At 39.3% G+C, this 17,764-nt stretch overlaps 1 protein-coding gene across 1 annotated transcript; it reads right to left on the reverse strand.

The window, feature by feature from the left end:
- Nucleotides 1-2,539: 2,539 nt before the first annotated feature.
- igfals (insulin-like growth factor binding protein, acid labile subunit) lies at nt 2,540-5,707 on the reverse strand. The gene is made up of 3 exons (XM_079457186.1): nt 5,637-5,707; nt 3,280-5,128; nt 2,540-2,987 (listed from the first exon to the last, which is right to left on the reverse strand). Exons 2-3 carry the CDS (start codon nt 5,121-5,123, stop codon nt 2,924-2,926), a joined length of 1,908 nt encoding a protein of 635 aa, XP_079313312.1. The 5' UTR covers nt 5,124-5,128; nt 5,637-5,707; the 3' UTR covers nt 2,540-2,923.
- Between the last annotated feature and the right edge of the window lie 12,057 nt (nt 5,708-17,764).

Genomic DNA, 17,764 nt, shown 5'->3' on the forward strand with positions numbered 1-17,764 from the left:
CTTTTGCCATTTAATTCAGATTTCTGTCACAAATTCGTGTGAGGCCTTTCAAAAGAAAGAAAGAAAAATGCAAATATGTAAATAAGTAGTAAGTATTAAATTGCTTTTAAATCCGAGCTGAAATAATAACGGCACTTTGAAAATGTCACGTAAATGACCAAATTACGTACTGAACGCATGCGCAGGGAGTAAGCTTAGTCACGCAACGTAGCCACTGGTGAAATACACGGTCCCAAATAGAAATAGAGAGAGTTACTGTTTACATACGTCTTGGATCTAGGGGCAGTAAGAAACTGCACCAAAAGTCTTAAGATTTAGCTGAAAAATGGCATGAGAGATATTCATTATTCAACAGATCTTCACGACTGCTGGGTCTGGTCATGGCCGGTGTACAACATCATAGTTGGCCTTCAGTTGCTCATCTCTGCCCTAATAAGAACACAGAGCCCTTGAACATAAGGACATAAATTACAAAGGTAGAGTAACTATTTTCTTTTGCTTGGCAAACAGTTCACTGTTACAGCTCTGTGAACCCCATTCTTTTTAGTCCTAACCACACTGCATTCATTCATTTCTTTTTCTTTTTTTATTGATTGATTAATTGATTGACATTTTAACAAATTAGCTGACCTTTCATTATCCTTGTTCGTATTACAATGCATTAGTATTATACTAATGGTGTTTTTATGAGGCCATTTTGTTTGTATTGTCAGATATAGCTCGGTTTTAATTGCACCTGCAAAACGTGACCAAAACTTCACCAGCTACTATAACCAGATGTCAGCACAAAATGTAAGTTAATATTCATATTTTGAATAGAGCTATTTCAATTGCTATGTTAATTGGCCCCAGTGACACATTTCAGTATCTTCCAGAAGGTGAAAGAATCCAATGCAACAGATTTCCTTATATTCAATGATGCAGTAAGTGTCTAGTTCCAGCTGTTCAACAGATGGGATTTTTTTTATTATTGTTTCTTTCATTTAGGCTTTTTTTGAATACAGACAAATGATAAAACAAACACATTTACATTAGACCAGTCTGTTATTAAAAGCAGGTGTTCTAAAAACGTTATACCGGCTGTAACACAAACAGTTTCTTCCAAGCTCATATTAATCTTGAGTATATTGCATCTCTTAGCTCTTTAGTTTGATCACATATATTAAAGACAAAGTGTTTATTTCCAAAAACAAATGACCTCAGTGGCGTGTACGGGCGAGGGGTGTGTCTGGGGGGGTTGGGGTTAGAACTAAAGCACACACCCATTGCCAACAAAACACAAACATATGACTCAGTTTCACTTACCGCGTGCGTTTCATGTCCGGCATCTTTTAGCGCTCCATCTATCAGTTTCAAAGATCTCCGAATTCAGCATTATACCCATCGTTTATATAACATTCCTTACTGAAATGCAGTAAACAAACAAAGACAGCGGAACTTCTCGAATGCAGTGCTCTCTCTCTCTTGCTCCAGCTGGTTGACGTGTGCGCATTCTCCTTCTACCGCTCTCCCTGGATGACGCGTGGGCGTGCTCTTTCTTCTCGGAGATTGACCCGTGGGTGTGCTTTTCCGGGAGAATTGTCCAATAAGGCACTATGAAAAGTTGTTACCAAACAGATTTTCATGTTAAAAAAAATCTGAAACCTACATGAACTCTGGGGGAGTGTATCGATCACAGGAAAACTACGTCATACATCCAACTCATGAGACCGGCACGTTTAACATTGTTAAGAAGTCATAATGCATGAAACACTGTGCACCCCACCTATAAGTTTAAGTAACATTTAGTCTCCAGTTACTTCTTGATAGTTAAACTTGGAAAAGTGGAATTGGAAAAAGGAATTGTGGGAAATTGATTTGATTTGTGTTGTTGGACATTGCATGTAGCTGAGAGAGCGTCAGAATTTCTGCCACTAGATTGTTGGTTCTCAGTTGGTACTTTTTTTACCTATAAGCATTTTTCATTTTGTATCACTTGCTTAATTAAATATTTAAATGTGAAACCTGATCTGAAATAGACTTGGAGATGTCATAGACTATCAGGCAAAATTGGTCATAATCCTTTTGGATTTAATAACTGCAAATATTTGATCAGTTTATTAGATTAGGCTGTTTATTAAAGTGGACTGGCTTTATCATTTTATAGTGGCTTGTTGGGAAAAAGCCTTAGATGAGTTTTGGAAATAACGCTAAGATTATTCCATATTAAAAACGAATTGCTAAATCCTAAACTAGTTGCATGCCTATTTGATCCATTTCAAATGTAATTATTTTAAAATGTCACTATACTGGAAATTTGGTGACAAATAGAGTAATCGACTTATGTCCAGCTATATTAAATGCTATATTCAAACCTGAAGGTGTTGCTCAGCAGGTCTTTGGACTGGGTCAATATTATGTAAATATCAACATTTGGGTTTGAGTTATCGGATCAAGCAGTGTTCTTTCCCTGCCTTATGTTTATTTAAAGACCATAATCAAACACAATATGTTTATCCCCGTTGACCAGTGTTCTCTATAAAAAATATTCTTCTTTTTTAAAGGATACAAAAGCATTTATTAATCTTGCAGTCTTTTCTGAAGGAAGTTAGTTGACAAAAACTGGGAAGAAAATCCATGTTAGTTTTGTTTTAGTTGCACACAGTAATTTATTACTCTTAAAAGTTTATTTTACACAAAACAAAATATAAAGCAATTTTAGTACATTTGTTTAAAGTGATGTACACTCGCGAATGTTTCCAGTCAAATCAGTGCCCTCAGAAAACATTTTCATTTTGCGTAAAACATTTGACATTAAATGCATCTTAAATGGAACCAAGGCAAATGTTGCACTTTTTACTGCCTTTTCAAGTTTTATTATATTTTATTATGTCTACAAAATGTGTTCATCTGACTACATCAACACAACCATTATTCATGATTTTCACTTGCATTTAGGGAAGACTTTCATGTGTCCTATTAAGGTTTGTTTGCAAACGTAGGCAGTGCTGGAGAGAAATAAAAGTCATGGATTAAAGCGCTTACATGAGTTAGAACAGTGTTTCCCAATCCTGTTCCTGGAAGCACACCATCAGTACACATTTTTGGATGTCTCTTTAAACAAACACAGTTATTCAACTTATCAGCTGTACGTAGAACACTTTAAGACCAAAACAGGTCTGCTAGAATACCAGAATAGTAGTGTTGGAGTGCCTCCAGAAACATGGTTTGATTAGGATCATATCAATTGAAAATGTTTATAATGTTTAGTTAGATTGGAATTAAGTTCTTTAACAGTACCTAAAGTGTTCACTGATAGTGTTTCGCAAGTCAAGTCCAGAAACATTGGGTGGGCTGGTACAAGTGATGTTATTGTATATTGTGACAAGTGTATGAGGGTCCTCACCATCCCCAAGCATTTCGACCTGCAGCGGAACCACATGTGGCTTCTGCAAAACAAAATCTCTGAACGGTTTAGCACTACAGTCACATTTCCAGTTGTTCCCCGAGAGCCAAAGTTGGTCCAAGGTTTCGGGTATAGACCCCGGCAGGTTGATGAGCGCATTGTCTTTCAGGTTCAAGTAACGCAGGCGTGGCAGCGTGTATATTGTTGAATTGAGTATGAACTCCATCTTGTTTCCAGAGAGATCCAACCAAGACAGGTGTTGCAAAGGCAGCAATGCCTCAGCAGGAAGATGCCGAAGTAAGTTACCCGACAGCAGCAGGTAGTCAAGGTTTTTCAGGCCGTAAAACGTGTGAGATGTGATGGATGATAACTGGTTGAACCTTAGATCAAGCTGCTGTAGCCCTTGCAGTTCAACAAAACTTTGCCTCTCAACCACAGAGATGTTGTTGTGCTGTAGGAAAAGACGCCGAAGGCCGGTTAGGCCAATAAAACTTTGGGTTGAGACTTTTGCCAGACAACTTCTGTCCAGGTGAATGCTGTGAAGCTTGGATAGACCCTTGAAAATTTGATCTGGCAGGCTTTGGAAACAGCTACCGGTAAGTTTTATTACAGCAAGGTGATTTAGACCCATAAACGTTCCCATGCGTGCCTCTTGTAGCCGGTTATGCTCTAAAGTGAGAACCTCTAAGTGACCCAACCCTTCAAAAACTCTGACTCCCAATGCACGGATCTGATTGTGAGATAGGCAGAGTTCCTCGAGGTATTGCAGGTCACGGAAAGTCCCGGGTCGTAGGCTGCTGATTGAGTTATTTGACAGGCGAAGCACATGTAGGCTATGGAGGCCAAGGAAAGTTTCATCATGAAGTATCGATAGGCGATTTCTGCTGAGATCCAACCACCTCAATGATTTCATTCCTACAAATGCCCTAGGTGCCACTGTTACTATCTGGTTTTGCGCCAGGTAAAGCTTCTGCAGCTTTGGTAGTTTCAGAAACACATTTGCTTTTATTACCTTCAGAGAGTTTCCAGTTAGGTCCAATTCCTTGAGCTCAGTGAGACCCTGAAATAGTTGAGGTTGTAGATAAGCCAGTCGATTCCCAGCCAGAACTAACTCTCGTAATCCATGCAGGTCCTGGAATCCTGTCTCCGGCAGGACAGAAAGCGAATTCCACCCTAAGTTTAACAACCACATGTGAGAGAGTCCTGCAAATATCTTTTCATCTATTCGAGACAGCTGATTATTGTTGAGACTGAGTGAAGCAAGGTTCGGTGTGCCTTGAAAGGTTATGCCGGGTAATGAACGAATGTTGTTTCTCTCAAGGTGCATGTGAGCAAGGGAATGCAGGCCTTTAAATGCATGACCATCAACCGTTACCAGCAGGCCACTCTGTAGGTTTAAGAACTCCAGATTGGTCAGTTTTTCGAAGGCACCTGCTGGTATTGTAGTGAATAGGTTTCCGTCCTGCCATAGCGAACGTGTAGATGCAGGGATGTCGGAGGGCACCTGAGTGAAGTTGCGTGTACTGCAGTAGACGTTGAGCTCTAAGGTGTAGTCATCATGATGACAAGTACATCTCTTTGAGCAAGGCTCACTTTTTTGACCAGTGGGTTCTTCTGGAGCCTTTGGCTCCACCGAGAGCCTCGGAGCCTCTGAAGGTCTGGATTCCTCTTTGTTGGGGTCTGCCAGAACCACTGATATTCCCAGTGTGTACAAAAATAGCAGTGCAAAGGGACTCATCCCAACTAGGAGACAATAGAGAAAATTAGGACAGACAGTTATTTAAATGTTGGAGTTGCTGAACTAATCTGTCCGATTTCACATTTAGACTTCATCTTTCTTAATTTATGATCCCTTATAAGTAAACGCATCAAAAATATATGGTTGCACAATTGTAACTTTTGGAATTATGTTTCCAAATAAAAGAATAAAAAATAAGTACAAACTATGTTATATGTTAGCATCTTTAAAGTCTCTCCAATCTTTTCAGGGCTTTTATTTAAATGTTTTTCCGCATTCTTTGGTCTAAAGTAAGTCATCCATCTTTTTTTTTAAATAATGTTTTGTTTTCTAATGAAAGAATTTGATATGTTGGCACAATTTAACTTTTGTCTAAAAATAAATTTCAAACATTCAAGCACATACAGTACATTGAGATTAAAGGTACAGTTGTTAATGCTTCTAAATCCCATAACAAAATATCAACATTCCCTATTCATAATGAAGACTTGATTAGTTAGATGTTTGCTTTACCGTTTTTTTGTGACAGCAGTCCAGCAGGCGTTCACTACAAGAGTGGCATGTGTGTTTGACAGGTCTAAACTACCTCTGCCCCTATATATCACCTAGAAAAAAATTCAGTGTTCTGTACAGAGTTAACCTCTTCGTTTCTGCAGTTGTTTTTAGCTTTTTAATTTAACATTAATCCTTGCCAAAAAATAAGTAAATACATAATGAGTAACTATCAAAAATAGTGTTTTTTGTCAAAACTAGATTGAAGATTATGCATTTTATATTTTTCTTTCATTTTTAGGCATGAGATAGCATTACATTTTCCCTCAATGACACATTGGTAAATTAATCAAAATTTTTCTAATCTGATTAATATCTGCTTTAAAGTCCCAATGTGGTTTTTTTTAGCGACCACTTGTGGTGAGTTTGAGAATTGCAACCAATCTCTCAGTCCTCCGCTCACCCCTCCCATTCGATGCACGACGGTGGCTGCCACAGTACAAAAAGATGCTGTCAGCAGAGACAGCAGATAGTAGCCATTCAAGCAACCATGTTTCTTTACAAAGGTACATAAAGAAAATATAGGGTTGGGCCGATAGACGACGCCATAGTCCACTTCTGATGGCTGACAGGCTGCATTAGGTCTTTACACACCTCTGAAGACATAGTTTTTATATTATATTGCATTTCTGTCAATAGATGCTCCTAAAAATCCCACAATGCTCCTTTAAGAAATGTGTGACAGGAACATTATATATTTATAGGATGTTGTTGAACTTGTTAAAACAATTTAAATATAATAATGTAAGCCTATACTATAACTTTAAAGCTGTATCACAGACATTTCTTTTCAACAAGCACAGGCCAAATTACTTCTCTGAATAGTGTTCAAAGTTCATGTATATCTGCCGAGCCATCAGTGACATTTAACAGATGGAACTTATTGCAGTTTCAGTTATCTGTTGGTAGATGTCCAAGTCTAAAACATGATTCAGCTAAGAACAAAGCCCAAGTGAAAGCAACATGTAATGAAACGTGTTAAATTGATAACAGATTAAAAAGCAGTAATATTTAGAACGTGAAAACTAGAAGTGTTTGTATGAGTAATTAGCGTTTAGTGGAATTCGAAGAATTTTTGGAAATTACATCTAATGTAAAAGCAAACAGAGATGGGACCCTGCTCTGGCAAACATTGCAGTCCCTCGTACTGATACTGAATCAATACAGACATCTCATTCACAAACTGTACTGTAAGTTTTCATTGCAAGGTGGTTTTTCGTCAAAGGGTTAAAGTGAAACTTCACCCAAAAATGAAAACTCTGTTAACATTCGCTCACCTTTGAGTTGTTCCAAATAGAAAGATATCTGGAAGAATACTTATAACCAGACAGAGTTTGCCCACCATTGAATCCCATAGTAGGAAAATTTACTTTATAATTGTTCTGTTGAGCACAAAAGACATTTTGAAGAATGTAGTTCAAACAGTTTTATGTTTTCCTACTATGGGGGGGGGGGGCAAAATCTGTCTGGTTATAAGCATTCTTCCAAATATCTTTCTCTTTGTTCATCAGAACAAATAAATGTATACAGATTTGGAACAACTCGAATGATGACAGAATTTTCATTTTTGGGTGAAGTATTACTTTAATGACCACTATAGACCCTTGAATCCTGTAGAGTATGTATAAATGCTCATTTGTATTGGCTAAATAATATAGTAGCGAGGAAAAAGCTTCTTAACACCATTGCCACAATAACTGCTAATCTTACTTGCAAAGTGCAATATACTGTGTAATGTATAGAAGGATATACAATTGAGAATAGTTTTAAGAATTGGGTTTAGGTTGCATTATGATATCTTTCTGCAGTATGAATTCTTATTTAAGGACAAGGAATGAGCACAAAATTGTATTTAAAGACATATTTCTCATGTCACCAGTAGAGGGAGATACAACCTCTTGCTCTCAGGACTTGATCAAGTTAGTTTTAAGAACTAAGGAACCCATATATTTTCACTTGCATGTGTATTTGAAATCCCTCCCCAATAGGCCACACACGTTTAAAAACAAGCAACAAATTGTATTTTATTCTTATGTAAAACGGCTGGTCGTCTGCTTGTTTTACAGTTGGTCAATTCGTTTTCTCTTTAGTAGATCTAAACAAAGATAAATCTTCAAAGCGCTACTGATGATGCCACGTCATCAAATTTGCCTTCTCTGCTTCCCACCGCTTACGTTGTTTTTCTCTCATGGTCCTTCTTTATGTGGGATGATCATCTACTCAAGACAAAGAGAAGGACTTCTCTTTCCACCCACAGCGTACAATACAATCGTGTGAAAGAATTACAGTAAGCTACCCAGCAGTGAAAAAGTCCCTTCCCTTTTAAAAATGCTTACATATTCATGAAGAATATGCAAAGGAACAGCTCAAGTAAGGAAGACGCTCAGTACTGGAGGGTAATCTGCCACACTATGGCATTTAATGCCCGCTTCTCCCCAGACAAACAGCTCTAATTGGCTCATTCTCCGACAATCAATGATATACAAAGGTATGGAGCGATGTCATTTGGCTGAGACTCGAGCGCAAGAGGTGTCAGTCTGAATGACAGTGCCAACTGCTTGAACACAGTCCGCCTGTTCGACAGAGGTGCCGCTCAGAGCTGCCAGAGCGCTTGACAAACAGCCTTGAACGTCAGCCGCCTGAGATAACTAGCGGTGGAAGTTGCTTCCTCTGCGCTCGGAGAGGTGAGCGAGCCTAAAGGGCATGATGTTGGAGAAGCAACACCTGTGATTCTGATGTTCATCCCCCCTCTCTGGTCTTTCTTCCAATCCACATATTTCAACGACAGATGATTCTTTTTGTATCTGCTTTCTCTTGTCACTGTAGATATCCATATATAGCTCAAGTTAAAGCCTCTGCAAAAATAATAGGAGCAGTTCTTGTGTCATTTTCAATATGTTTCCATATATATCATGTATGCTATTTTTATGTGTTCTTGCATTAAGAGAGAAAGATGAAACTAAGTTCAACGTCCTCCATCTGAGGATATTGCATAAGTATTTAAATACGAAAATGCTGGTCATGTGATATAAAAAAGAACAAGAGTGTTCTCGGAGTCATGAAGATGACTGGGAATACTGTACTTTAGAAAATGTACAGGGGTGTCGTGGGATTGCGTGCTGTTACACGGAATTGCTAACTGCTTGATTAAAAAAGTGCAAAGCAAGAAATGGAAAAAAGTTAGTGCATTGGGTGGAAAGACGCTGACGGTCTTCTGGGTATTTAACTGTCTGGTAGATGTAATGCAACTGGAGTGAAGTTAACAACCTTTTACTTTTATAGAATGTAATAATACAGCGGAAACATAATCAACCACCAACTGCATATCTCTGTACTCTGTATTATTGCTGCATCCCAATTCGCCCTGTACTGTTTCTGTCATGAAAAAGTATATACATTTTTGTGCGCAGCAAAATGGTTTGGACGCACTGGGACACACAAATGAAAAAGAGAAGTGACTGCTGTTTCTTAGATGACACTGTGATTGTTAACAGTCACGATTATCAAAATACAGCATTTCTACAGCAATCATTCGTATTTAAGTAGCCTATGTATTTATTGTTTATTTAATTGTATTAATGCAGTGTAGCGTCACTAAACCCCGTCAACTTGTGGTGAATATCAGCCGTTGGAGTCCAGAAACAACAGACCATCCGGGAACTTTAAGAATATTTATTGTTAGCATACCGTGGTTTGAGACATAATTCAAATTCCGAATCCTATAGGACGCGAATTGGGATGCAGCATACAGTATGTCTCTAACCATTAGCCAGATTTTGCATTGCATATATACGTATATAAGGAACAGTTCACCCAAAAATACAAATTCTGTCATCATTTACTCAACCTCAAGTTGTTCCAAATCTGTTTACATTTATTTGTTAGGTAGACACAGAGAAAGATATTTGGACGAATGCTTGTAACCAAACAGTTCTTGGTCACCAAACATTATCCATTTTTTGAAAAATTACATTGGTTGTCAAAGGTGCCCCAGAAGGCTTTACTTTCCTACATTCTTCAAAATATCTTCTTCTTTTGTGTTCAAATTAGTCCAAATGAGAATAAACCAATGGCTATTACAACTTTATTGTTAGATTATATAATGGTTCTCACATTTGCACTTCAGACCCACTTAAATATCTCTGAATGTCACAGCAATAAAGAAATAGACTGACATAGATAAAACAGAGTAAATATTTTCCTCTACCCCACCTTTTACACAGCGAGTCTGAGATTTCATTGCAGGCTTAAACATTTCATGCTGAGGAATAAATTGGAACAGCAGTTTGTTTCTCATCACACAACAGCAAAACCTTTGTTGCTAGGCATGTACGCACCCAATACGTACACTAACTCATTCACACAGAGGTAATGAAGGGAAGAATTTGAGAGATAACCATTTGTATCTGACCTGTAACCACCTATTAGATCCCCACATGTGGACGAGTGCATATACATGAATAGTTGTTTTCCGTGCACCTCTAATGCTGTGCTTCTAAATGAATGTCCAATATGTCAATAAACATCCCTTTGGTAGCGTGACACAGTCTGTTAGTGACAGGTGAGGATGGTAAGCTCTTACCAAATGATTGCAGCGTTATTTACAGACCTTTAAGAGCCAGACAACCTCAATAATAGAATGAGAAACCCATTATCTCCATTACGCTCATTTAGATGTATTAACTACTGCACAAATGGTCAGTGTATCTCTGATCCCATTCACAATAATCACATCAATCATCATGTCTCTGTTCGTTCTGGTTGTCTTGGTGCATGTTATGTCTCTCACATTGTATTGTATACTGTAGCTCAGCCTTCGTAAAGAATTGTGATTGCTTTCACTTTAGATTCATTACATGATAACAAACGTGGCCTTTAGACCGGCTTTCCTATTGAAATGTTTTGAGATGCAGGCAGCTCTCTTTCTTTATGCTGTGATCTCTCCGTTATAAGGTTCATGCCTAATAAAAGAATGTGATTTATTCTGCAGAACCGTTCTGCCTTTTCACCATAGCACACACAGGCCTAATAGTCAGGGGGTTTAGGCTGAACAATGTACGGGTGACGATTTGTAATATCACGTCTTATTTTTAGGCACAAGCAACGGGTAAGTGTCATTTGAAACATTTGCTGGATCGACTTTGCAGGCCTTTCTTTGGCTCTTCGTTGTCATGGTTTAGTCTTTTCACAACCAAGTGGCAGTGTGGCTTTCTTCTAAGTTACACAGCGTGTCGGTCTGTGTGTGAAGATTGAAATGCAATGCTCTGATTAGTCAATCTGTGTGGAAGAACCTCTCCAAGCTTTATGCTGAGGGAAGATATCTGTGATAAAATTAAAGATTGGCAGCGAAATGCTTTTAATAAGCATGTAGTGATTAACATGTTCATTAGTGCAGAGTGAAACAGATTGGATCTGCAAAACTTCAGGAGGCTAAACTCCCAAGTGCTATCCCCTCTTTTGCTCACTAATAATAACTGATACGTTTTAATTGAACTGCTGTTGTGGTGGTTTCATACACTCTAAAATGTTGGGTTGTTTCAATCCATGTCTGGGTAAAATATGGATAAACCCAACGATTGATTTAAGTAAACTTTGAAAATGTCCATATTTGACACAGTCATGGGTTGAAACAACCCAGCATATGTTAATCTAATAGGGATAGTTCACCCAAAAGTCGTTTACTGATCTTCAGATTGTTCCAAACCTGAATAAATAAATGTCTTTGTTCTGCTGAACACAAAGGAAGATATTTGGAAGAATGTCAGTAACTAAACCGATTTCATCCTCCATTGACTTCCACAGTATTTATTTTCCCTACTGTGGCAGTGATATAGGAATAAAGAGTATATTCCTCATGGTTAAATTGTGCTTAACACCACCTTGTTTCGAGGTTGTTGTAAATATGTCATAAGTCAAAGAGTATTGTCACGTGTAGTGTGTGTAGAGAAGCCCACCACAACGGAGTATATTCCAAAGGGTATCTTTTATTAGATCCACAAGGAGACAGAAATAGAAACACAGGTTAACATTAACATACGACAATGAACAAGGGAACAGATTGAGTATATAAAGTTCATGGGTGATGAGACTGATGACGGGCAGGTGTGGGGATTACATACACGAAACAGGTGCGAGAGCATGTATAATGAAGTCCATGGGGAAACCCGGGGAGAGACAGAGGGAAACCGTGACAGAACACCCCTGCCTATGTTTAAGAACTCGGGAGGGGGGATAGGCGTCCTGGAGGCTGACGTCCTGGTGCAACGTGCACCGGGGTTTAGGAGGTCCATGAAGGTGCTGGGAGCTCGGGATGCCTGGAGGGTGCAGGCTGCATGGGACCAGCGGGGACTTCGAAGGGCCGGAAGGGACCTGCAAGGTCTTCGATAGGCCGGACGGGACAGGCGGGGACTTGGAAGGGCTGGATGGGACTTGGAAGGGAGCAGCGGGGACTTGGAAGGAGTCTCTAGGGCCTTGGAAGCAGTCTCTGGGGCATTGAAAGCTATTTCTGGGGCCTAAGAAGCAGTCTCTGAGGCCTTGGAAGCAGTCTCTGGACTGTCTGGGATTTGCAAGGGCCGGAAGGGACAGGCAAGGACTTGATAGGGCCGGGAGGGACTAGCGGGGCCTTGGAAGGGCCAGAACGGACCAGCAGGGACTTGGAAGGGCCGGATGGGACTCCCGGGGACTTGAAAGGATTCTCTGGGGTCTTGGAAGGAGACTCTTGCCCCCTGGAAGGAGTCTCTGGGGCTTTGGAAGCAGTCTCTGGGGCTTTGGAAGTAGGTTCTGGTGGCACTGAAAGCGCTGCAGGGTCCCCTTTAACATACAGCGGGTCGAACTCCCACAACAACTGGGTGCGGGAGTTCCCAGATGAGATGCCAGCTCCAGTGCCGGTTCAGGGAAGCCTCAGTGTGCCGGTCTGGCCTGGTATTCTGTCACGTTTAGCTTGTGTAGAGAAGAGCACAACAACGGAAAATAATCCAAATGGTATCTTTTATTAGATCCACAAGGAGACAGGAACATAAAAACACGTAAAAAATTACCAGACAATGAACAAGGGAACCGATTGAGTATACATAGTGCATGGGTGATGAGGCTGATGACGGCAGGTGTGGGGATTACAGACACGAAACAGGTGCGGGAGAGTGGATAATGAAGTCCACGGGGAGAGACAGAGGGAAACTGTGTAGACAGGTCACATGACAATGAAAACATGCTGGATGTCATTTTAATGTATTTATACTGCACCCACACATACTATATAGAACAGTGGTTCTCAAACTATGGTACGCACCACTAGTGCACCTTGAAGACTGTACGTGACACGATGTATTAATTTACATTTCTTTTTTAAAATACAATTTCAAATGTTTAATACACGATTGATAAATTCGGAATACATCTCAGCCTATGTGCAATTTTATAGGTGTATGAATTTTTGTTAATTGTTGACAGGCAGCTCATATACAGAGCGGGAGCAGAGTCTCTCACGCTCTCTCTTCCAACGAGCTAAGTCATGCTCACCAATTACCATTACATACTATTGAGCAAGGCAGGTACCCTTTTATGGGTGTATGTAAAATAAATAGGAAAAATTGTTCACTAAATGCCAAAAAACTATTTTACTCGTTGCACTAACGATTTTCAATGTGTTCAGACCAGTGTCTGTTCTGAAGCTCGATGCTTGGTCACGTTGTCAGGAGTTACCCTCCTGACTGTCAATAAAGCCACATTTCCTAATGTAAAGCCATCTCTTGTCGGTTTTATCATCTGTTTTACGTGCAAATTTCCATTTTATGGCTAATAAAAGGCACAATGGTGTTGTGGGAGCTGAAGACAGACAGCTAGAAAAGTTACACTGAAACCAAAGCCATTAAAAAGGAGGGACCGTTTTCATTTATGCTTTGCTTTTGGTTGTTGTAACATCAAAATGCTCAACATCTGTATGGATACTGATGTTAAAGCCCAAGTGAAATCAAAATGAATTTTTTTTCCTTTTATTAAAATAAGTTAGCTTAAGGACGTCAATAAACAGATGCTCCAACGCGCTGTCAAAAATCCCATTTAGAAGACATTTGCATTCAAAACTGACAATCTGGCATGTGCGCTCAAACAATCAAGAAATTCCATGACATCACGCTACACTTCAGCCTCTCGTCAAAGTTCTCGTCTAATCAAATCCGCATTTGAATCCGAAGATTACTGCCCCCTTCACTAGCAGAGCTGCGGAAGCGGAGTCTCAAATCAGCCACTTATTCGCACATTTATATCCTACATTGTGAATGACGCATAACAGTGAATGTTAAGGCTCTATGGAAGAGATCGGACATTGCAGCCTTCTCCTTGAGTAAAGAAAACAAATGCCAGTGTCACTCACTGACGTAAATAACAAGCTTCAAATGACACATCACTGGTATCACCGATCTTCCTAACCTTTTCAATAGACCTTTACACCACTGTGGGTATCATGCTGTTAAATGTAAACGCTATGGTTATTCTGAAAGGGGTGGGGTCACTTGATATGTCTCGTGCTCTGCATTTTTCAGTTGAAATTACGTCACCACATCAAATAATAATGCACGTTCCAAGGCATTGCAGTGGGGCTTTAAGGGTTCAAAGGCAGATCTGGAAAAGCTATCATACAAACACAGTTTTCAAGGTTTCCAAAGAAGCAGCTGCGACCCCCTCTGGTTTCTATGTTTTGCATTTTACCTTTTATACAAGTACGATTTGTTTTTCATATGTTTACATCATAACAGCTTTGTTCATTGCATGAACAGGGGCCTGTACCATGAATGTAGCTGAACAAACTCAGGGTAGTTGGATTAGTTTTGGGTTGACAAAACCAAACCAACGCGATCAAGCTTTGTTGGTACCATGAAGCAGCTCGTGGAGTTTCTTTGTCAACTCAAGCTTTGATCCTGCAGCTAAGATTAGTTTGCGCGCGCGTGCACATGAACGAGTGACGTCAGCATGGCTAAACCAATCGCATTATAAATGGATAAAGCGATTTCCACAATATGAACACAAACGTGAATTTCAGCCACGGACTGATATGTTTCTGCTGTCTACGCAAGAGAGAAGTGTTTCAGAAACACTGCTGATTGCGTTAATGCGCAAGTTAAAAGACTAGTACACATATTTACTGTAGTGCTGTAGGGCAAACAGGATCCGCGGGGTCCTCGGTGGAACTACAAGGGGTCCGTGTCCTTGCGGGCAACTTTTTTATGTAAGGCTTGGGTACAGAAATATTACAACAAATGTTCATTGAAGCTCCCGCATATTGCAATTTTAACCTGCGCGCGGACAAAAAACATCCATTCATTTCCCTTCCGAGTACACATGAGAGGAGTCGCGTGCAAACAAAGTTCATTCTCATATTTTTTGAACTTCTGTACAAATTTGTTAAAGCTGCAAACAGCTAATTTCACAGGCAAATGACACGCACCGCTTCTGCATTGTAAACTCTGACATCTTACGTGTTTAAAATCAATAAATGCACCGTGTACTGATGGTTCATGTCAAACAAGTTGCCCAAAAAATAACGCGGACTGGTTGCATGTTGGTCTCCTTTTAGTCTGATATGATAAAAACTAGTTTTTTTTTTGCAGAAAGAAGACGGAGCTCAGAATTATAAAATGGCGGTGTGTTCTGCAACACAGAGAAGCGGAAGAAAATATAAGAATTACACTTAATAAAACGGCCTGCTTTTACAACAGAATGCATAAGCCTCTACCTTTAATAGACTAGTCTTTGCGCCATTAACCAGGGTCAGTCATTTCATTGAAGCCTTAATAAAAACTACTGTTCAGGACAAAGAAAAATGTCCTAACTGAAAGTGTTCCTAGATGTTCTGCACCACAGACAAGAATGTAAAAATGCAATGCAAATACACGTGATACAATAAAAGTGGAATATAAGTAAGTAAATTGAATTTCATGTGAGTGTAAGGGAAAGCCAGCAAATCTGTAAAATCAGATTTTACCTATATAGTAAACAATATTTGATTTTATATTTGTAATATATATTTTGATATTAGTATTTTTATTTTATTAAACAGTATAAAAAATAACTAGCCATTCTAACACGCACTGTGAGTCAGTTACGTCACCTATATGTTTCTGTGCTCACAGCTGATTGGTCAAACTTCAGTCTGAGATCTTGAATCCAGAACATAATCTGCCCCGGAGCAGGTTAGCCGTGCAGCGTAAGACACCATGGCGACGAACACCGAATAAAGCCGAGCTACTCTCATGGTACCTAAAACCCAGGGTTGGCACAAACTAAACTGAAACATAGCTGGCTAGCCACCTAAACCAGCTTCATTGTACAGGCCCCAGGTCTCATTTTCATTGCATGAAGGGTACAATGTTTTTAGGAATAGATAGAAACTACAATGAAACCAAGGGAGTTTTAAAACCGACTCCTCCATTCCACATGGAGATTTAGAAAGATGATGTGTTGATGATTAACTCAGTCCTTCTGACTGTCCAAGTCCTATTAATACACCCCATCATCCTCTACCTTCTAGAAACTTCTCAGAAGATTCTGGTCAGATACTTTTGAAAGGTGCTCTCTATAAAAATCCATAAAGTTGGTAATGATCTTTAATTTAGTAGAAAATAGAAACCGTGCTAAAATAACATTTAATCCAAAGGAAAACTGTTTATAGAACAATCAGTTAAATTGCTCTCAAATTGGATTGGATTGGATTCAATTTATTGTCATTACACAAATGAAGAATGTTTGGCAGATTTCATTATCACAATTATCGCCTTGTACTTGTTAGATCAATTTGCCCTCATGTTTCTGATTATAGAAATTGACTTTAATCAGCACTTCATATTTGATATTTTTGAAAAGTTCTTTGTAATCGTCTCTGTTCTGCCCTCTTTATGCTACTTTTTTACAAAGATTTCACTTGGGAAAAGAAAACGAACTTTCGTGATCGGGGTGGAAGAACCCTAGTGCAGGCAGCGAGGATGAAGGGGTTAAACAAAAAACTTTAATAGTCATACAAACACAAAGCAAACACCCACGGTGGGGGGAAAAAAACACTAACCAAACTGGATACAAAAACAAACACTTCCAGGAGAAAAAACCTCAGAGGGAAACCAGGCCTAACCAGGGGATTCCAGTTCCCCTCTGGCAAAAACTGCTGCCTCTGCACAAGCTCGACAGTGCTTGCACAACAAGGCAAAATAAAGCATTTTGATTTAAGATTCTCCAGTAACCTTGGAACAATGAGACAAGACTGTCTGAGAGTAGAGAACTGTTCTGCACTCTTTGATGCAACAAAAACATCAGTTGTTATTGGAAGTGTCCCTGGTCCCGGTTGATCTAACTAGTGCAGCCTAAACCTTCGGAATATATATATATATATATATATATATATATATATATATATATATATTGTATGCATGATTAAAAAGATGTGTCTTTAGTCTAGATTTAAACTGACAGAGTGTGTCTGCCTCCCGGACAGTTATAAAAAAAATATAACAAAACAATTCATAAAACTAATACTGAACATCAACAGATTTGAATTATTGTATTGTATAAAAATGTCTGAAAACGTGTCACATGTGACAAATAGCGTGCCCTTCTCTATATCTTAAAGAATTGATTGCTAAGATGCTTTTAATGAACTCAAGAGCCTTGTCCTGTGAAATTGTGGGCCCGAGATTGAACAGAGTCATGTGGCAGAGGGGAGGATGTGTGGATTCTGCATGTAAGGAGGAGTTTAAAAGAATCCGAGAAGCAGGTGGAAGCCTGAAGCTGAACAGCAATATGGGCCATGAAATCTTGTGGGAGCTCATATAACATCCTCTCTTTGATCTCTTTCCTTATTAGCGTCCTTTTGCACCTCAAGCCCAACAATAAATGTTCCTGCAGACCTAATGCTTACAGTTGGCTTTATGAAAATTTGCCTATTGGGACGCTCATGTTTGATTAAAAATATATTTGCAGACGTGCATGTAACTCATAATAAAGGTTGTTATCCGAATGCAGCATATATTCATATACCGTATTTCATAAAACCCTACATGGCAATACCTTTTGTAGAGGCACTCCAAACACAGGCCCACATACAG

The sequence above is a fragment of the Barbatula barbatula genome (genome assembly GCF_947034865.1).
Source record: "Barbatula barbatula genome assembly, chromosome: 5".
NCBI lineage: Eukaryota > Metazoa > Chordata > Actinopteri > Cypriniformes > Nemacheilidae > Barbatula > Barbatula barbatula.